Raw genomic sequence first — 22,031 nt, 5'->3', positions numbered from 1 at the left:
TTGCTTGAGAAATTCTTTCCTTTCAGAGTCAGGGGAAGGAGCCAGTGTCTTTTATTTTAATGGTGAAACCTTTCTTTTGTTTATCTCTTTGCAGTTGTGTGGCTGCGGGCTGCTGGGTGTGGGCATCTGGCTGTCAGTGTCGCAAGGAAACTTTGCCACATTTTCTCCTAGCTTTCCGTCGCTTTCAGCTGCCAACTTAGTCATTGCCATTGGCACAGTCATCATGGTGACCGGCTTTCTGGGCTGCCTAGGTGCTATCAAGGAAAACAAGTGCCTCCTGTTGAGTGTAAGACATCAATACTTCTTTTCACTAAGACCAGTGACTGTTTCTTTGTTATTATTTTATGTGAATGACCAGAGCAGTCTTGTGGATCACTGTAACATTGCCCTTGGCTTTCAGTCTTCTGTATGCTTGTGGTATGACATCCCATGTATTTGGTCACAGTGATTGGTGTATTAGCAAATGTATTCTTATTACTGTGTGCCCTAATGTATTAGGCAGCAAAGCAAATTACTATCAGTTACCTCTGAATGGTTAAACATGAACTGTAGGGTCAACCTGGATAGCCCCTTCTGGAGATGTCAGTTAGAAGGATTGACTGAAAAATCCTAAGCACAGCTGCTTTTGGATGCCACTCAAAGTCTCTTATGGCTATTTTCTGCTTTGCCTTTATCTAAGGCCTTTGTCAGAAGTTGGTGGAAACCGTCTGACCCAAAGTTAAGAAGTCAAGGTCTTACCAATAGAAAAAAAGGTAATCTGATCCTTGGCATTCTTTGTCCAACACTGAAGCACAGAGGTTGGGAAGCACTCTCAGAAAACACAGTGTGGGTCAGTCCTCTTGCATAAACCCAGGAGGCTTCATCATGCTTCTCCACCCCCCAAGGACAGAGGCCCTGTAGCAGAAGGTGAGAGGAGGGCTTTCAAAGCAGACAGCTTCCAATTCAGTGACAGCTTATGAATCACAGGTGCTGTGACATTTTGGAGCACATGAGTTTTCCTTGTGTAAAGTGGTGTTGGGGAACCGCTGGGCAGCATTCCTTAGACCACCTCAGAGAATTAAACTGGAGGACAAATGTGCACCTGTTTTTTGCTATCTGCTGCTTGGTTTTGTATGTTGTACAGCTAGGAAAGCAGAGAATAGTAATGAGGTCGATGTCGTTCATCCACACAAACTGCAACACCAGCTGAATTTTTGGTGCTTTTTTAAAAGGGTGTTTATATTCTTACAAGGTTCTGCAAAAGTCTTTTTAGACTATCATGAGTTCCCGATCAGAGAGCTTCCTGCACTGCATACTACACCTCCCCCAGTGTCTTGTGTGTGGGATGCCTATGTACAGTCCACTGCCTATGTGACAGTCCACTAGTATGTAAAGGCAACTAGTGGACATGAAAAGTGGTGATAAACTACTGGAGCTCAGACTTAGGATGCCCCTGCAGAGGGAGATTTCAGCAACAGAGAGTCGGGAATAGAAGTGCAGAGTAATTCAATGACTATTCCAACAGGCAGTCAGATGTGGTTAAAGCCTACATGCTAGGGAATCACTCCTGAGGCATGTCACATTGATCTTTGTGGTAATGGGCTTAGCATCTGTTCTGTAGTCTGTGTGAAGGAAGGACCCTATTAGGGCTGCGTGCTGTGACAGCAGTCAAAAAAAGCAAGACAAAAGAATTGCTGAAACCTGCAAACTGGTAGTAGGTAAAAATCTAAGATTTAGAGAATGCCAGACAGTGAGCTTCCTCATTGATGGTGAGACCTACAGGAACTTTAGTGGCGAGATGGTATCAATATGCCTGAATTATTTGAAATCAAACTTGCATGGTTTTGGCAGTAGAGGAAAGGTTTAGAGGACAAGGCCAATAGTCTTCAGAGTTTCTAGCAGCCCCAGGTTTGCTCTCTAGTTGGCAAGTGTTTATACACTGTTTTTTCTTTGTTCTAGTTTTTCATCGTTTTGCTGATAATTCTCCTGGCAGAGCTGATATTACTCATTTTGTTCTTTGTTTATATGGACAAGGTAAGCAAATATGACATATATATTATTTATCTGTACTAGCATGTAAACCAGGTTCAGTTTGCTTTTGTTTGGTGGAGGTGTGTGGATTCTCCTTGCTCTTCACTTTGGTGAAGGTTTCACCTTGAGATCTTGGCTGTTTTCTGTAAGCTGTTTCTGCAGGGGAGGAGGAAGCGAAGGGGAGGGCAAACAGGAGAGAACAACCGACTGAGCTTTGCAATTTCCTCCCTGAAATAAAACCATTGTCCAGGGCCTCCCTTTTAGTCTTCTCCTAAAAGCTAAGATAGCCTTCAACATAGCTGTTTGATGTCTCTGCAGGAAGATGATCTTGTGGACCTGGGTTGTCGGAGGTCCCACTTAAGAGCTGGTTAGCTTCTTAGAGCCAGCCCTTGAACAGGACTGGAGGAGAGAGGCTTGGCATAGTCACAGGTTACTCTAGATGCCACCAGCTGTCTCACTTGACTGGGCAGTCCCAGAGAGTTTGACAAGGGTGCAGAGCAGATCAAAAGACAGTTTCTCATAAAGGCCACCTGTAGGAATCTGCTATCTAGTAGACACTAAGTGAAGGAGGCACAACTGGCTGGCCTGTCAGATGGGTAAGACTGGAAAAATCCCTGGGGAAGTGGAGAACTCTGCTAAACACAGGACAGAGCCTTACAGTATGAGCATGTCCTAACTGATTTTAAAACTGAGCTCCTACTAGAGTTGTATCTCTTCCCATGTTGTCATTATGAGGCCTGCCACTTTCAACAAGCTGGGGTGAACTTCTGATTTTGAATGGGATGTCAAAGAGGGATGAAACAGATCTTATAATATAGTTGACCTTTATGCCAGGACCCATAAGTTAATCCTTTGTTTGCTGCCAGCTCACTGCTGGCTAAGGGCCATTCCTACCTGCATCCAGGACTCCAGGCTTGGAGTGAAATTTATACAAGGAATTGGACATCTCAGATCTCCCGTTAAGCATTCCAACTTTCTCCTCTAAAGGAAGAAGAGCACATTTGAAAATCATAAATCCTACAAGCCTGTCCCCACAAGAACAATAATAATGCCCCTTTTCAATTGATTTTGTATTGGCCATTTATTGTAGCCTGTCTAAACCTGTGTGAAGAATAACTATGTTAGGGTTGGGAGGCTGGGATTCTGATTTTATTATATTAGCAAAATAAAGTGGGCCATAGATTACAGGTAGGAGAGGCTGCTGTGGGGTATTGCCAACAGCTGTCTCTTGGCAAAGTTAAAGTAAGCTCAGCAGATTTCTGCTGATCACTCTTCAGTTAGTTTGGCTCCGATGATGACTGTATGATGGACTCTTAGTAGAGGGGAAGCTGTTTGGTATCTTACCTCATGAGAATTAATCCAGTATTTTGCAATCTGAGGGAGAGACTAGGCTTTGGCAGGTGCTCAGAAGTCCCACTGACTTGTGAGAGTCTTGAAGCTGTGATGGGGCTTTTCTACCCATGTTAAGTTTGTGATGAGAGAAGGTAAGAGAAACACATTCTATATTCAAGTCTCTACCATTTGGTGCTTTATTCTAAGCTGCAATGCATGGACTTTCTGGTTTTTTTATACAATGCAGGTCAGTGAGAGTGCAAAGAAGGATTTGAAGGAAGGTATGAAGCTATACAATTCAGAAAATAATGTTGGACTGAAAAATGCATGGAATATCATTCAAGCAGAGGTAACATATTTTCTAAAAAAAAAAAAAACCACCAAAACAATTTGGCCATAATGGCTGCTGCAGTCTTTTTTGTGGCATCCATGCCAAGTCTAAAAGATTGCTAATGCAGGCTTTGGTTTCTAATTTTGCACTCTTGAACATCCAGGGTCTACTGTGAAACCCAGGATCAGTGTACTCTGCAAGGTGGAAGATTCTTACCTCTCTCTGAGATCCTCTCTGCCTGTCACAGGCACAGAGATGATCTGAAACAGAGGAGAAGCAGCAAAATCTACATAGGTAGAACTGCAGCTGTGGCAGCTGGGCTTTTGCTGTTTAGCAGTTGTGGGCAGGTTACCCTATGTTTTGGTGTTTGGGCTCATGTCTCTGACAGGAAGAGTAACATAACCTTGGGCGTGGGACCATTTATTTTCTTTGGGTTTCTTTTTATGTTGCTAAGTATTTGCTTTTAGTGACCACGGAGCACAAAGAACTTTAGAAATACGAAAGTGTTATGGCGGCCCTTTTGAAAATATACAGTGATCTAGTGGAAGTAAAAGTTGGTGATGGTACATGATGCACAAATTGTGCTAATTAAATTGATTTATTAATCCTTTACTTTTGCCATAGATGAAATGCTGTGGTGTGAATGACTTTACGGATTGGTACCCAGTGCTGGGAGAAAACACTGTCCCAGACCGATGTTGTACAGAAAACTCCCAAGATTGTGGACGGAACTCCACTGAATTAGTGTGGAAAACGGTAAGACTCGCTTTGCCCATGTCAAGGCTTAGGGAGGGGTCAGAAGGAAGAAAATAGAGGGAATGCAATGTGACCTTGGGATTTCAATTTTCATCTTTCATCATTTCAGGGATGTTATGAGAGAGTTATGACCTGGTTTGATGAGAATAAGCATGTCCTTGGTTCTGTTGGGATGTGCATCCTCATAATGCAGGTAATACTGGTATGATGTTTGTCAACATGGCTTTGATTTGCATTCTTGATTCTGCTGTGTGAAAAGTGGTGCTCAACCGCTTTGAGTTCGATCATGATTTAAAAAATGTCAGATTTGTTTTATGAGTTCATTAAGGTCATCTACTCAGAAAGGAAGCAGGTCAGTAGTCAGTCCCACAAAGAAGACATGCTACAGTGCGGTTTTGCTTACCTATGATTTGATTTCAGGGCACCACTTTGGAGTTCTCAGGTTTAGCCATGTGTTACGCTGTCCCTTAGGGAACTGGTTTTTTGAATTTTGGAAGCAAGTTCTAGAAATTGCCAAAATGAGTCAAATCACAGCCACTGAACTGAGTAGGTTAACATGTTTCAATAAACAAATGCAGACGTATCATTATAATCTGTTGAGGTTTGGGGGTTCCTGTATCACTGCTGTACTTTTGGGGGAGAATATCTGAATCTGATATTTTCAGTCACATTTATCTGGCTAAACAAGCACAAGTTGTTGGGAAAAAAGGAACAGTAAGTATTAATTCCGAAAAATTGTTGCACATATGACAAAGAGCTCTGAGAGCTTTTTGCCTCCATCTGTGCTCTGACAGATATATCTCCAGACATCACTGTGTGCCTGAACAACATACATCCAAGTTTACTGATCAGTGATGAAGATTGAGAAATATGGCTAGTGTAGAAAGACTTTTAAAACTACAGCTGGACCATGAACACAGGTCAGCAATGCAGTTTTGGCAGCCTCCCTGTACTGAAGCCCTTATTGTTTGTTTTCCTTCAGATTCTTGGCATGGCCTTCTCCATGACACTCTTCCAGCAGATTCACAGGACTGGCAAAAAATATGATGCCTAAAGCCTCTGAAACATTATCACATAAACCCTTCTGTCTCATCATAAGAATGAACAAAAGGAATGACTGCAAATAGTATCAAGCCTAGCCCTGCTGAGGGAATCCATCCCATTGACCGATCTACTTTGTTGTTACTTGTCCAGTTATTACCACAACTTGTTATTTGACTCAATTTTTTGTCTGTTTCACATTTGCCATTTATTTGCCAAAGAGGGGGGCAACCCCCCAGACAAATGGATTTTCTACACAGAATCATAGATCTGCTCTAAGAATGTTTCTTAACTTAAGAAAATGTTTTGCTCTACTAATCCATGCTATATGTGCAAAAATTATGTGTGTTCAACTTCCAGGGAGAATTCTTCAAAGTCTTCCATTAAGTTTTCAACCCTCATGTCTAATTTACTGGAAGACTCAGAAAAGCCACTCTAACTGAGAGTCCTAGGAATTGGAGCTGCTTTGCTTTGCAGCTTCTTGTACCTTATGGTGTATACTTTTTTATTATGATAATGATGATTATGTTTATTATGATGGATATAGCTTAGAATTTAGTTGCCTGACTTATAACTTCTTACTGGTTTTGGTTTTACACATTTATTGTACATTATTTGGGAACCACTGTGCGATCTCCAGAGGACATGTTTTCCGAAGTTGACAGTTGGTGCAGGCGAATAAAGACGTAACTTTTCTCAAGTCCATGGGGAGACATTGTCTACCTTTATCAGGGCCTTGATGCCCTTACTGTAACAAAGGTGATTCCTCTCAGGAGTCTCTTTCCTCAGATGGAATGCAATGCCTTCCCATTGGACTAGATGGTGAGCTTCCTACTCCTGTGAGGCAAAGTTCCAATGCCTTTACTCACCCAAAGATGTGTCTGGCTGCTTTGATGTCATGCTGCTTTGAAAGCTAAAAGTACTGACTAAGCAAGTTACTGCTCCCTGGCACAAAGGAGAGACATTGCAGTCTGGCCTGCTGGCCAGTTGGCAGCAGACTTCACAGATTGCGTTGTCTATTTCAAAAAGTTTGCCCAAGGCATGGCGTGCTGCTGAATATGAGGGAAGGGGATGGCAATTTGATGCCAACATTGTCATGCCATGCCCTTCACTGAAGGGGTTTCCTCAGGCAGATGTCAGCTGTCTCCCTGAGCTGGAAAAGGTGGTTTGATTAAAGGTGACCAGATGATGCAGGGAAGGGACAACTTCCAAAACAACACTCAGAGACAGTATGTGTCGTCACACCTTCAGTACAGAATTGGTTCTTGCTGATGGATTGCCAAGTCCATCCAATGGGGTAGTTTAGAGTTCACTGCAATGCATATTTTTGCCAACATTCCTGTTAGAAAACTTGAAGATACATTTATCTAGTTTGAATGCTGCTTCATTGCAAGCAGCCCCCGTTTTACCCTTTGTTCCAGGTTTTTGCTGTTTTGTGAAGGAAGAAGGAAGGGCTCAGACACTGGAGGATGTTCTGATTTAACTCATCAGGGCTTGACTCAGCTCTGAAAAAGCCACTGCTTTTTGTATTAGCAGCAGACAGAAGTGACCTTCAGAGGTTACCTCATCCAATCACTCTCAAAGGGGTATTGTCATCTATGTGAGATGGGGTTTACTGTGACATTATTGCGCTGAGTTTCAGAAACTGTTGAGGATGGAGATTTTGTGCCTTTCAGAGCCATGCCATGTCAAACTACTCCTCTGATAAACAAGTTTCTCTTAATGTCCAGTCTGAATATTTACACTTTAAACTCTTAAAACATATAATTTTCATTGTATCCTTTATCCTATCTTTTTCTTGTGGGCTGAAATAGCTGTTGAGCCACTTCATATCTGGGAGTTTTTAGTCCCCTGTTTATCTTCCTAGTAGGTCCTGCATGCATCTGTACATTTGGCAGCAATAGTGTTTTGTGTGGCCTATGTGTCACTTTTTTGAGTTCCTATGAAAGCAGTGTGACAGGAAGGAGTGTGAATGTGTGGGAGACAGAGATGAATTTGGGTGTTACAGTGAAGAAGGAGGTTATTATTCTTAGAGCACGGCCCTTGCCCATATGAGCACAGTGCCCAAAGTTTCACAGGGCTCCTGTTCCCACTGAAGTAGATTATGCCATATGGGTTCAGCTATTTCACTTGGATTGCCTTTGAAAGAATCAGGGAAGAAGCAGAGGGAAAGCACAGAAAGTGAATCCAGTTTTACTTCCATTTCTAACAAAAATTGGGACCAGGAGCATCTGAGCCCTACTGGAGATGGATGTTCCATGTTGAAGAAGGGGCTCTGATGCCCAGTGTACTTGCTGCTACATGTAAGACTGTATCCAAAGTTGCTAAGATGTGTTCCCATTTTTGCCAGAAAAGACAGGACAATTTTCATCTGACGGCTCCACTGCATTTTCCCTTTGGGCTTAGGTGCTTAGCTTTCTCTAGCTTTCTCTGGTGTTCAAAAGGAGCAGGGTGCTGGGCTGAGCAGGAGCATCATCTCTGTCCTTTTGGGTCGCACAGTGGTACCTGCCGCATCTTAAATTTTAATCCACAGTCAGTTTTTGTACAAAAAATGGTAAAATATATTAGTGAAAGTAATAAGGAAATAAAAAATGTTTATGAGTAACTCAGAGAAGCAATGTGTAGTTGCAAACTCAGCTACTTTGCCTTCCATCCAAACTTATTTTTCTAGAATGCTTCATTCCATTTCATGATCTAGTAGCATAGATCCTGAAATCTTTTTTTAATGACTACTTTTGGCATTTTAAGCACAGTATTAAGTGAGATAGTTACATGAGCTTCATGTATTCATCTCCATGAAGCCACCTACAGAAAGGGAGTCAAAGGCAGGGATGATTTGTGTCTCTAGCTGACTCTCTGATGTGGGAGGTGATGACAGACATCCTGAAAGGAACAGAAAAGTAGTGCTGTTTTCCAGGCAACAAAAAACAGCCCTGGAAGGTGTGAGGCTGCATCACTCAGTTTGTCAGAGAAGGCACTATCTGTCCTGTAAACTGGTCGAAGGGAGCTTTGGCTCATGTATGTATGCACTTTTTTTTGCTTATGCTGGTGGGTGGCTGTCTATGTGTTTTCCCCAAATGTCACTCTGATTATTTAACTATAAGTTTTTAGCATGTTTTTAAATAAAAACTGATACTGAGTAAAACTACCTTTAATATACACAAATATTAATTTGTATAAATGCATACCTCTATCTCTAATTCATGAAAGCACAGTTAAGTGTGTGAAAGTGCTGTTTCTCTGAGTGCTCCTCCAGCCTGCAACATACCTGCTGTCTCATTGTGCTTCATGCTTGGAAGCTGCAGCAGAACTTAAGCAGAGACATAATAGCAGAACTTGCTTGAAGAACTTCTACTGGAAAGCTGTTGAAGTGATAGCAGTGAATTCTGTTCCTTCCTGGTGGTACCAAGGCTATTAGTTATAGGAAGCCCAGGTGGAGGATGCTCAAAAGAAGCGCCCATAGCTAAGTAGCATGTGAGATGATAAAAACAATGGCATAAATGTCTCCAAGATGACAGAAGATGCCTTGTATATGTCATGCATTGAGTTCCTGGACTATGGTCGTGTTAGGCAAACTCTCCTATCCTGTGTCCACCCCCCATTTGTATGCATGAAATAAATACAAACTCACACACAGGAAGGGTGCAAGCAGAGTGCAGCCGAACTGATCCTTGTGATCTTTCTTGGGCAATGTATGGGTCAGGCATAGAAAAGGCACAGAGGAAAAGGGTGTTTTCCCAGCAGATGGTTCTTGGGAGCAGCATGGAATAGGGCATGCATAATTCTGATGTATCTTCTTTCCATAGAGTTGAGCAGCTGGCATGGGGAAACCTGGAGATGTTTGCCTATGGGCTAGCCATCTGTTGTGCAGTAGATAGTAGACACTAAGAAACAACATGCCATTCCCACCAGGTGATGTTTGCACCAGTGTTTCTTCTATGCAATACCTACTTTTGCCTTTATATAAAAGATTTTTACTAGGATGATATAAAAATAAAGGATTTTTAAAAAGGTGCCTCTTTGAGCTCATTTCTCTCCTAATGCCAACTACCACCAAAACCAAAAGGGGACAAAAAAATTCCAAAGATGACTTGCAGAGATCTATTCCAACTCCACTGCAGTTAAGTCCAGAGCTCTTGAAGCTGTTGCATCTCTGAAAAGATCCTCCCCTCTCCCCCCCCATCCTTCTTCAAAACAATACTCTAATAAAACAGAAATAGGTGTGAAAGATGCCCAGAGAACAGCAAATTGTTTTTAGGAAAGAGTTTGCAAATGTCCCAGAGAATATAGAATAGTCAAAGAGAGGACAAAGTCTTGGAGAGCTTACAAGACATCCAGAGGACACTGAGAAGTCTCAGAGAAACTGTGAAAATTTATTAAACACTGAGATAGAGAAAGATCGCAGAATAGCCTTCCAAATACCAGGAAAGTAAAGATGGTCTGAAAGATCCCCAGACAAAACAGTGGAGCCAAGCAGAAGCCAAAAAAGCAACAGAGAGTCTGAAAGAGATTCAGAGAACATAAAGTAGCCTCAAGGAAGGGAAGAAAGCCTGTAAGGGCCCGAGGAAACAAAATGTAGCAGAGTCAATGAGGCTAAGAAAAATAGACAAGGCAAAGGATGCCCCAGAGAATACCGAAGAGGTTCAGTGATAACAAGAAAGCATCAGAGATATTAAAGGAGCTCCAGGGTACCAAGGGTGGCCTCAGAGAAGACCAAACAAACGAAACAGAAAAGGCAGAAAGCTTGAAAGTGCCCCAACGAAGGGAAAATGAGCCAAAATCGGTAAAAGACTCAGAGAACACAGAGTAGTCTCAAAGAGGCAAAGAAACTAGTAGAAAGCCTGAAAGAACCATGGTGAACACACTAGAGACCTTGACAATAACAAGAAACTAGCAGGGATTCTGAAAGAGCGCTAGGAGAGCATGCCTTCAGCTACTAAGAAAGGAGAGAGGCTGAAAGAGCAACAGAGAATAGCCTTGGAGAAGGGAAGAAACAAGCAGGGAGGCTGAAAAAGTCCCAGGAGAAATAAAAGTAGCTGCTAAGATGCCACAAGCCTTGAAGAGACTGAAACAGCCCCAGAAAACCCAGTTTAATGTCAGAAAAGGGGAGGGGGGGAAGAGCAACAGAAAGACTGAAAGTTCTCCGAAGTCACCTCAGTGAGAGGAAGGAACAGACTGAAAGCCTGAAAGGCAGCTGTAACAGCTTCAGAGATGCTAGAGAAGAAGTGGAGAGGTTGAGAGAGTCCCAGAGAACAGAGAAGCCTTGCAGAGCCTGAGAGACCAGAAGAAAGACTGAAAGAACTTCAGAGGAGGCAGAGTAGTCTCAGAGAAGGTAAGAACATAGCATAAAGCCTGCAGATGTGAAGAATAACAAAGACTAGCCTCAGAAGGGTGGAAAAAAGTAGGCAAGAAAGAGACCCAGAGAGCATATAGTAGCTTGGAGAGGTGAAAAAATAGAACAGAAAGACTGAAAGAACCCTGAGAGAGCAGAAAGTAGCCTCACAGGGAACAAGAAAGAAGCAAAGATTTTAAAAGAGTCCAAGGACAACATGCAGTACCACTGGATAGCCACAAAAGTAGGAGACAGACTAGAGGAAGCCCACAGCATGCAGGGTACGCTTAGGGCAGTGAGTAAACAGCCTCAATCAGCCTCAGAAAGCACGATAGTAGCTCTATGAGTGAGAGAGACCAGTGGGGAAGGAGCCTGGGCAGGGCATGGCCAGGTGTCTCAACTGGCAGTCTTAAAAAAAAAAGACATTAAACATTATTGGCCCCAGTATCAATCCCCAAGAAATGCAAATAGCAAACTTGCTGCCAGTTAGTTGGAACAGCCTATCACAGCCCTTTCAGCCCAGTGGACAAGCCAGTTAGTCAGCCACCTTGCCTTTCACTTAGCCAAACCATACCCCAACCGTTTGACTACAAGGTTACTATGGGAAACTGTGGCAAAGAGCTTGCTTAAGTCCAGCTGAACAACACTCGCTGCTCTCCGCTCATTCAAGTGAATGGTTCCCTCACTGGAGAAAGTGATCTGGTTGATTGGCCATAATTTGCCCTTAGTAAATCTATGCTGTCTTTTCCCAGACAGTTTCTTGTCCTTCATTACAACTGGAAGTAGTTTTTGTGAGGATTTGCTCTGTGATCTTCCCGGGGTGGAGATTAGGCTGACTAGACCGGAGTTCTTGGGGGGTCTTTCTTGCCTTTCAGGGGAGATGGCCAGGGGTGCATGTGTTGCCTTTTGCCTCTTCCATCATCAGGAACCTCCCCTGCTCACCATGAGATGAGAGCAGCTTTGCAGTGACTTTGGTCAGCTCCCTCAGCACCTTTGGCCGCATTTCAGGTGGACCCGTGGGCTTGTGTTTGTCCAGCTTGCCTTTATGTCCCCAACGCAGTCTTGCTCTACTGTGGGTAATGCTCCACATCATTGCCAGATTTTGCCACTGAGCTCAGGGACCTAAGGCCTACGAGCAGACGTTACACAAGTAAACGACAAGGCAAGGCAGCCACCGTGTGTGCCCTTTGTCACTAGGTCTCCTGCCCCATTTGGCAGAGGGTCCACTTTTTCTCAGGCTCCCTTCTACCACCAATGTATCCACAGAAGTCCTTCATGTTGCTTCCTGCATTCCTCATGAGTGTCAACTCCAGCTGAGCTTTGGGCTTTCCAGATTCCACCCCACTGCACTCGGGCAATGGCTCTATTCCTCCAGAGCAGCCTGGCCTCACTTCTGCCCCCTGTGTGCTCCCTTTGCGCTGTCAGCCTCAGTCAGGAGTTCTCAGTTCCTCCATGCTGGCCTTTGGCCAGGACTGGTAGACGTCCCACACATCAGAATGGGCCCTTCTTGTACTTTGAGGAGCTGGTATTTGAAGTCTGACCAGCTGTCCTGGACCCCTTTGCCCTCCAGGGTGACTCCCATGGCATGCTGCCTACTGGATGCCCTCAACAAGCCAAAGCTGGCTTTCCTGAAGTTCAGGGCCATAGTCTTGCTACATGTCTCTCTTACCTCTGGGTGGACCTTGGGCCTACATTGCAGTCTTGGCAGCAGTCCTGCCTCTGTGTCAGTGAGCAGTGAGGGCTAGCTGCTCCACCATGGAAGCCTAGTCAGAAGTGGAACAGAGTAACAAGGCTGGCACAAGCAGTGGCCTCGCCAAAGAAGGAGCCAGGATGCAGAATGGCAAGTCTAGGTCAGAATGAGGGCCAAAGACAGTGGGTCTCAGGCAGCCCAGCAATCCCCCAGCCAGTCCAGGGTGACGAGGCTGATCCAGGGTCAGCCAGGAAGCTGAACCAGTGGGTCTGGGTCGAGGTCCAGACTGTGCAGGTTCAAGATCAGCCGTAGACAGAGCTGCTACACAGCTGCGATGTAACATAGGCAGGAGCCAGCAGCAAGGCCTCTGCCTAAAACCAGTTCCCAAGGGAAAGGAGGGACAAGCCCTTGCTCCTAGCTTTCTAACCAACAGCTCTTACCAGCAGAGGAGCTGGACTTGGGCTCAGCCACCTAAACTCTAACTTAGACAACTAAACTCCTAGAACAGGGATGCTCTCCGGGCCCTGGCACGCTCATCCCATCTCCTTCTTCTCCTGACTGGACTCTCTGCATGGACCATGACCAGATTCATTACCTTGCCTTGCCTGGGAAAGTCAGTGGACCCTGTAATCAGCACCCTTGCTCTGCCCTCCCTGTTCAGTGGCAGTGCTGTGGGAGCCCTGGCCACTGAGGGCATCACCTGTGCTGTGGCCAACCCCAGCTCCTGGTTCGCCCCGCCTTGCAGCTCTCCAACAAAAGTGTGCACACCCATTTCACCAGGCACTTCCTTCCCGCTCCCGGTGCCTCCCCTTCTCTTCAGGCTTTGGTCACCACCATTCCCTCACAAACCTAGGCTCAAGCCCTCCTAGCTAGTCTGGAAAGCCTGTTGGAAAAACAGCGGGGGGGCAAGCCTTGTGGAGGCAGGGCATCAGGCTGCCCCCTCGGCTTCTTCTGGCAGGAAACAACTGAGCACGCGCCAGTGTAGCCACGCTTGGTTTGTTAAGGTCTCCCCTAATAGTATCATTGGTGCACACATGGATGAGCAGGCCGGGGTAACAGGCCAAAGTCCAGACATGCCTTAGTGCTCTCTGCAACAGCCCCAGTCCAACCTCCCTGCAAGCAAGAGATCACATGAGGTAGCAAGTAAGGTCAGTAGATGGGTGCCTCTGTACCCCGTAGAAGGAAGTCTCCAACCAGAGCCACGCACCACTTCCTCTTGACGCTGTTTCAGATGTGGTTCAGATTCATCTGGCTATGATGCATCCCTTGATAATTCTTAGCACCAGTGTTTTCCTGGGGTAAACAATGGGGTGATGCTGTGAATGGATTAGACTAGATGGTGGGATGCATGTATGTGCGCACATTTGAGTATGGGAACATGCTGTAGCTCTGTGGAAGCCTGACTGTGTACAGCAGAGAGACCATGGAGGTTTTCTTTTCTCACTTTGTGTCACGTTGACCCCCCGCCCGCAGCTGAGCACCCCACAGTATCTCACTCACTCCCCCCTGCCAACCCAAGCAAGATGGGGAGAGCAAAAGCAATAAAACTCATGGGTTGAGATAAAGATAGTTTAGTAAGTGTGTGTGTGGGGGGGGGGGGGGAGAAGTGTTGCAAAGGCAATCATTTACCACCTCCCACAAGCAGACCGATGCCCAGCCAGTCTGAGCAATGGCTACCTTCCCAAAATCCCTCTCCCCTCAGTTTTTATTGCTGAGCATGATAGCATACAATATCCCTTTGGTCAGTTTGGGTCAGCTGTCCTGCTTCTTTCCCCTCCAAATTCTTATGTACCCCCTACTTGAGGGGCAGCGGGGAGGCCTGAGTGGGAAAAAGATAAAAGCTTGATGCTGTGCAAGCACTGCTCAGCAATAGTCAAATTACAGGTGTGTTATAAAGGGTGTTCTAGTCACGAATCCAAAACACAGCACCATACAGGCTGCTACAACGAAAATTAATTCCATCACAGCTAGACCCAGTACACTTTTATATGTCACTTGAGTGTTGGTGGAAAGAGACACCACAAGGATACACAGACATGTGGGATGTAATTTTGCCTCTTATGGATGACTATCCTTTCCAGACTTCCCAGATAACAACAGGCTCCCAACCCCACACTTTGCAGTGTGGGATTTTCTCTGATCATCTCAATCTTGCTCACGACATTCCCCAAACACAGAAGAAACTACTGACAGTTGCTTTTGCTGCCCAATGTAACTGCGCACAAAAGTGTTCCACAAATGCTTTTCTCTCCTCAGAGACAATCTTAGCCCAGCACAGGGAGCAAAGATGGAGAGGCTGCACAGTGAAGCCATTCCCTACATGGGGAGTCCATGTGCGGGCATGATACATGCATTGGAGCACAGAAAGACTACGCACTGTAATGGAAGTAGGATGATGAGCAAAGTTTATTATATTTTTAGTCATTAGAACAATGCACAGGGAGCAGCACTGCAGGGTCAGTGAGAATCAGCCCCATTCAGCTCTTTGTGTCATACTTGAGAAACTGCACTGGTGCTGGCACACTCACGTTTTTTGTGGTTACCTTGTGTTTGGGCTGTTTGGCTCAGGCCTTAACACCATTATGCAATGCTGCAGTTAGTGACACATGGTTATGTTAGCTTAGAAAATGCAGGAGTCCAAAATGAGTGCAGATATCAAAGTGTTCTGGTTCCCCTGGGCTCTGCTATGTCCTACTCCACAGAAAAACAAAAAAAAAAAGGCTTCCAGCTCTCTGCCTTTCTGCTGCTGCTACAAGTGCCTCTATTTGCATTTAAGTTCTCTTAATGTCAGCTGAAGATTTGGGAACTTCCTGGACTTCCCCTCCCTTCAAAAAAGAAGACAGGCTGAGATGCTGGAGCTCAGTCTATCCACAGCCACTGAGGCGAGCATCTCCAGTGCTGGCTGGATCTGCAGTGGAGCACGCCAGTGTGGGGCACAGAGGGGTTTCCCAAACCGGGAGAGCCTCAAGCAGAGCTGAGACATCAGGAGCCTGCATCATGCGCATAGCAGCTGATGAGACCTGGGCAAGGCCAGGAGCAATGGTGGCCAGGCCCCCCACATGTATAGAAGAAGCCCTTGGGAGCACTAGTGACCAGGGTGTGGCGCGTCAGCAAGAGCGCGGCACGGCAGTTTGCACAGCAGGGCGTGGAGGAAGGGTGCTGAAGCTCTGCCAGCTTGACCAGGGAGCAATGGTACTCACCCATCAGAAAGCCATGGCTCCACACCCACCATGACTGATGCAGCTTCCCAGATAGAGCTCTGGCGGGAACAGGCTGCCAGCCAGGCGCTGGGCTACAGGCCATGCCCTGCTCTTACGCCAGTACAGGATGGCAGCAGTGAGCACCCCTGTGGGAAGTGCAACAAGGGAGAGGGTCTCATCCACTTAGTGACAGACCTTTGGGAGCAGGTGAGTAGTTGAGGAGTATCAGGGGGAGAGAGAGAGGTAGAATACTGGAGTTGCACCCTACTTTCCCTGAGATGGGCCCAACAGGCAGACAGGATGCATGACACAGAAGATTCTCTGTCCTCCCTCCACCTGGCTGAACACGGTGACTAAAGGGATAGGGAGCAATGGCAACAAGTGCCTGCCTGGCGCAGCAGGAGCCCCTCCTCTGCGACTGCCCCACCTGCCCAGGTGCCGTTGTATAATGGGTATAAAGCTCTGCAAGTGGAACTGAACAATAACGAGTACAATGGTTCATCTAGCTTGGAGGTGTTGCTAAGTTGGCCTACACCCTGCATCAAAACTGCTTCCATAAAGAAAAAAAGATGGGTCATTGTCATAAGAGCCTCCCTTCTGAAGGGAACAGAAGGCCCAATATGCAGACCAGACCCACTTCTTAGGGAAGTCTGCTGCCTCGCTGGGGTCTGGGTTAAAGATGTGAAGAGAACGCTTCCTTCCCTGCTACAGCCCACAGATTAGTATCCATTATTGATTTTTCAGGTAGGTAGTGATAAAGTTGCAACAAGAAGTCCGAGAACAATCAAGAGAGACTTCAGAGCCTTGGGACAAGTAGTTAAGGGATCAGGAGCACAAGCAGTGTTCTCCTCTATCCTTCCAGTTGCAGGGAATGATGATGGAAGAAACAGGAAGAGCCAGCAGATCAATCCCTGGCTCTAAGCCTGGTGTCACCAGCAGAATTTTGGGGGTTTTGATCATGGGTTGGTTTACATGACACCAGGCCTGCTGGAAACAGATGGGGTACACCTGTCTCAAAGGGGGAAAAGGATATTTGCACAGGAGTTAGCAGGGCTCATTGAAAGAGCTTTAAACTAGATTTGAAGGGGGAAAGGGATAAAACCAGGCTTGCCAGAGATAAGCCTGGGGGTGGCACACCAATGTTTGTGGGACAGTGTGCTAGCAAGGTCCTTCAGTCTGCTGTCTCAGTGGAGGTAGGAGATGGAGATCCATGTGGCAGCAAAGATGCAAGGGTTACTGACGTGTTAGAAATCACAGATGTGTCGAGAATGGTCATGTAGGAATTTGGGCTTCTCCCCCCAAAAAGGTGGCAGGATCATTAGCCCAACTGAAGCGCATGTACACCAACACATGCAGCATAGGCAACAAACAGGAGGAGCTGGAAGCCATTGTGCAGTGGGAAAACTATGATACAGCTGCATCACAGAAACATGGTGGGATGACTCACACAACTGGAGTGCTGCAATGGATGTCTATAAACTCTTCAGAATGGGTAGGCAAGGCTCTGTATGTGAGGAAGTGTTTTGGCTGTCTAGAGTTTGATGATGGTGATGATAGGGTTGAGTGTTTACGGGTAAGAGCCAGGAGGAAGGTCAACAAGGCAGAGATCATGGTGGGAGTCTGTTACAGACCACCCATCCAGCATGAAAAGGCAGACGAAATATTCTATAAGCAGCTGGGAGAAGTCTCACACTCGCTAGCCCTTGTTCTTGTGGGGGGACTTCAACTTACCAGATGTCTGCTGGAAATACAATACAGCAGAGAACAAAAAGTCTAGGAGGTTCCTGGAGTGTGGGGAAGACAACTTCCTGACACAGCTGGTGAGTGAGCCAACTAAGGAAGGCACTCCACTGGACCTGTTGTTTGCGAACAGAGAAGGACTTGTGGGTGATGTGATGGTTGGAGGCCATCTTGGGCATAGTGAGCATGAAATTATAGATTTTTTTAATTCCTGAAGAAGTGAGGACTTCTGGAGGGCAGACTTCAGCCTGTTTAGGAGCCTGGTTGACAGAGTTCCTTGGGAGGCAGTCCTGAAGGACAAAGGAGTCCAGGAAGGCTGGGCATTCTTCAAGAAGGAAACCTTAAAGGTGCAGGAGCTGTCCCCATGTACCAAAAGACAAGCCAGAGGGGAAGAAAACTGGCCTGGCTGAACAGAGAGCTTTGGCTGGAGCTCAGGATAAAAAAGAGAGTTTATGACCTTTGGAAGAAGTGGCAGGCAACTCAGGAGGACTACAAGGATGTCATGAGTTTACGCAGGGAGAAAATTAGAAGGGCCAAAGCCCAACTAGAACCTAATCTGGCTACTGCTGTAAAAGACAATAAAAAATGTTTCTATAAATACATTAGCAACAAAAAGAGGGCTAAGAAGAATCTCCATCCTTCATTGCATGCAGGGGGAAACATAGCGACGAAGGATGAGGATAAGGCTGATGTACTTAACGCCTTCTTTGCCTCAGTCTTTAATAGTAAGATCAGCTGTTCTCTGAGTAGTCAGCCCCCTGGGCTGGAAGATGGGGAAGGGAAGCAGAATGAAGCCCCCATAACCCAAGGAAAATGGTTAGCAATCTGCTACACCGCTTAGACACACACAGGTCTATGGGGCCAGATTGGAGCCACCCAAGGGTACTGAGGGAGCTGGCGCAAGTGTTCACCAAGTCACTTCCCATCAGCTATCAGCAATCCTGGCTAACTGGGGAGCTCCTAGTTGACTGGGGGTTAGTAAATGTGATGCCCACCTACAAGAAGGGCTGGAAGGAGGATCCAGGGAACTAGAGGCCAGTCAGTCCAACCTTGGTACCAGGGAAGGCAGATCATCTTGAGTGCCATCGCTTGGCACATACAGGACAACCAGGGTATCAGGCCCAGTGAGCATGGGTTCATGAAAGGCAGGTCCTACTCGACCAACCTGATCTGTTTCTATGACAAGGTGACCTGCTTAGTGGATGAGGGAAAAGCTGTGGATGTTGCCTAACCTGGACTTTAGTAAACCCTTTGACACTGTCTCCCACAGCATTCTTCTAGAGAAACTGGCTTGGATGGGTATATTCTTCACTAGGTAAAAAACTGGCTGGATTGGTGGGCCCAAAGAATTGCGGTGAACAGAGTTAAATCCAGTTGGTGGCCAGTCACAAGTGGTATCCTCCAGGGCTCAGTATTGGGGCCAGTTCTGTTTGATATCTTTATCAATGATCTCAATGAGGGGATTGAGTGCACCTCAGTAAATTTGCAGATGACACTAAGCTGGGTGTGAGTGTCAATCTGCTCGAGGGGAGGAGGGCTCTGCAGAGGGACCTGGACAGGCTGGATTGATGGGCTGAGGTCAACTGTATAATAGTGTGTCCATCAGGAGTAGGGAAGTGATCGTCCCCCTGTACTCGGTGCTGGTAAGGCCACACCTTGAATACTGTGTTCAGTTTTGGACCCCTCACTACAAGAAGGACATTCAGGCACTGGAGTGTGTCTGGAGAAGGGCAACAAAGCTGGTGAGGGGTCTGGAGCACAAGTCTGATGAAGAGCAGCTGAGGGACCTGGGGTTGTTTAGTCTGGAGAAGAGGAGGCTGAGGGGAGACCTTATCGCCCTCTACAACTGCCTGAAAGGAGGCTGTAGCGAGGTGGGGGTCGGCCTCTTCTCCCAGGTAACGGGCAATAGGACAAGGGGAAATGGTCTGAAGTTGCGCCAGGGCAGGTTTAGGTTAGACATTAGGAAAAATTTCTTCACAGAAAGGGTTGTCAGGCACCAGAACGGGCTGCCCAGGGAAGTGGTCGAGTCCCCATCCCTGGAAGTATTTATAAGACAGGTAGATGAGGTGCTTAGGGACATGGTTTAGTGGTGGACTTGGCAGTGTTAGGTTAGTGGTTGGACTTGATGATCTTAACGGTCTTTTTTCCAACCTAAATGATTCTATGATCCTATAAAAGGAGACAGAAAGGCAACTGACAATTTTAAGCAAACACGTAATGGTGAAGTATTGGGTATGAGAGTGATACAACTGAGGAAAAAAAAAAAGGACACCTAGGAATATGAAAGAAAAGTGGAGAGACAAAGAAGTATCTTGGCTGTGGCCTGTGTTCTCCATGATTAAGGGGTAGAACAGATACTGCTGAGGACCATGGCTTTCAGTCAGTATCACCAAAAAAAAAGCATCAAAAAACTGAGATATTCCCAGACCTTTTCCATTTCACAGAGATTGCAGAATAGGCATAACTGGGGAAAGCATAGCAGGAACAGGACTAGAAGAGTTCTAGAAAACAGAAGGATGCAGGAGAGTCAGGTTAAGAATGATCACCTAACTTATCTAACAGCTCCTTGAACAACAACTCAGGATGATGTAGACTTTCAAGGAAAGAATGCATAATGATTGCTTCTACAACTTGAGGACAGGCTGAGAGAGTTGGGCTTGTTCAGTCTGGAGAAAAGGAGGTTACGGGGAGACCTGATTGCGGCCTTCCAGTACCTAAAGGGGGCCTATAGGAAAGATGGGGAACGTCTTTTTCATAGGGCCAGCTGTGTTAGGACAAGGGGAAATGGTTTTAAACTAGAACAGGGTAGGTTCAGGCTAGAGGTAAGGAAGAAATTTTTTACAATGAGGGTGGTAAAACACTGGAACAGGTTGCCCAGAGAGGTAGTGGAGGCCCCATCCCTGGAAACATTCAAGGCCAGGTTGGATGGGGCTCTGAGCAATCTGATCTAGTTAGCAGTGTCCCTGCTCACTGCAGGGGGGTTGGACTAGATGACCACTAGTGGTCCCTTCCAACCCTAAACATTCTATGATTCTATGATTCTATGATTCTAACTTCATCTACATCTCAAGATGAATGCCGTGTTTGATGTGGACAGCCATTGCCTCCAGATGTGATGCACTGTGATAAGTAGAATATTTCCTCATTCTCTGCTCTTGCCTCTGTATTCTTGAGTGTACAAGTTTGTGGATACCACAGGGTTCACATGCATCCTACAATTTCCTTTTAGTTGCAATATACATGTCCATCACAAAATCCTAAAGTTTTCTGCAAAGTGGCAAAACACTGTCAATCTTTTTTTTCATGGCACAGTCATTGTATTGTTACAGGGTTTCTGTCACAGAATGTTTATATTTTATTCCTTCTTTGGTTGTTCTGTTTGTTTTCTGCTTACTTTCAGTTAATGCTGGCATAATTATATTTCATCATAATTTACACTATTTTACATTTACATTTACATTCAATTTCATGAATGCATGACTTTGATTATTAAAAATTAATCTACTATGAAATGTCAAATTCCAAAGAATTTTCTTTTTATGAGAATGTATAATGGCAATTTACCATCCTTGTCTTATCCTGGTTGATACATTCAAGGGCAAACAGCAGCTATTCAGAGAGACATAGACAAGCTGTAGGAATGGGCTCAGAGGAACCTTATGAAACTGAGTAAGGACAAAGCAAAGTTCTGCACCTGGGAAGAAATAACCCTTGGCAACAATACAGGTTAAGAAATGACTAGCTGGTGAGCATCTCTTTTGAAAAGGAGTTGTGATCCTGGTGGATGGAAAGCTGGATGTGAGCCAACAGCGTGCCCTGGCAGCAGTGTAGGCCAACTGCATCCTTGGCTGTAAAATAGCAGGACTCTACCCAGTAGTTCAAAGGAAAGTATTACTAGCATTTGTCAAACCCCATCAGTAAAAGGAAGGCACTGATCAACTGAAGCAATTCAGCAGAGGACCACCAAGACAATCAGGAGGCTGGTGCACTTGCCCTGTGAAGAGAAACTGATGGACCTGGCCTTGTTCAGCCTGAAGAAGAGAAGACTCAGGTGGAAGGGGCTAACTGCAATCTTCCAATACCTACAGATGTTATCAAGAAGACCAGGCCAAGCTCTTCACAGTGGTGCATGGTGGTAGGACAAGAGACAGAAGGATTAAGCTGTGATGAGAGGTACCAAATGGATATAGGGAAAACTCCTTCACCATGATGACAGTCAAGCATCGAACATTGGAAAAGGTTGGCCAGAGAGGTTGAGCAGTTTGTATCCTTGTAGGTTTCAAGATGTGACTGGATAGAGCCCTGAACAAAATTACTTGATCTCATAGCTGACCCTGCTTTAAGCAGGAGGTTGGGCTAGATGATCAAGGTGCATTCTAACCTGAATCCTCTTTTAATCCCCTGACTGATCCAATTAAAGAGGCATTATGACTTTAACTTCCCTCTACTTCAGCTGATTTTTAGCAGCTTGAAGACATTGTTATTTCCCTATCCAGGTAAAGGCTTCAGAAGGAAGACTGAGGGAGCTCACTTCACAGGGTTACAGTGAAAGGACAAGAGGCAATGTGCAAAAGTTGCAACACGCTGGACTTTCTAGCC

At 45.7% G+C, this 22,031-nt stretch overlaps 1 protein-coding gene across 2 annotated transcripts in view; it reads left to right on the top strand.

The window, feature by feature from the left end:
* The window catches only part of TSPAN9 (tetraspanin 9), a 174,664-nt gene extending 165,276 nt beyond the window's left edge, over nucleotides 1–9,388 (top strand). For both annotated transcript variants that reach the window (XM_035897142.1, XM_009641728.2), the window contains exons 3-8: nucleotides 95–286; nucleotides 1,939–2,013; nucleotides 3,590–3,691; nucleotides 4,298–4,429; nucleotides 4,539–4,622; nucleotides 5,412–9,388. In XM_035897142.1, the coding sequence (XP_035753035.1) occupies nucleotides 95–286; nucleotides 1,939–2,013; nucleotides 3,590–3,691; nucleotides 4,298–4,429; nucleotides 4,539–4,622; nucleotides 5,412–5,483 (657 nt within the window). In that variant the 3' untranslated portion in view covers nucleotides 5,484–9,388. The remainder of the gene's footprint in view (nucleotides 1–94; nucleotides 287–1,938; nucleotides 2,014–3,589; nucleotides 3,692–4,297; nucleotides 4,430–4,538; nucleotides 4,623–5,411) is intronic.
* Nucleotides 9,389–22,031: the final 12,643 nt, after the last annotated feature.

This window comes from Egretta garzetta, unplaced genomic scaffold, assembly GCF_000687185.1.
Source record: "Egretta garzetta isolate BGI_Z169 unplaced genomic scaffold, ASM68718v1 scaffold797, whole genome shotgun sequence".
NCBI classification, from domain to species: Eukaryota; Metazoa; Chordata; class Aves; order Pelecaniformes; family Ardeidae; genus Egretta; species Egretta garzetta.
This window is presented reverse-complemented; position numbering and strand designations above follow the sequence as displayed.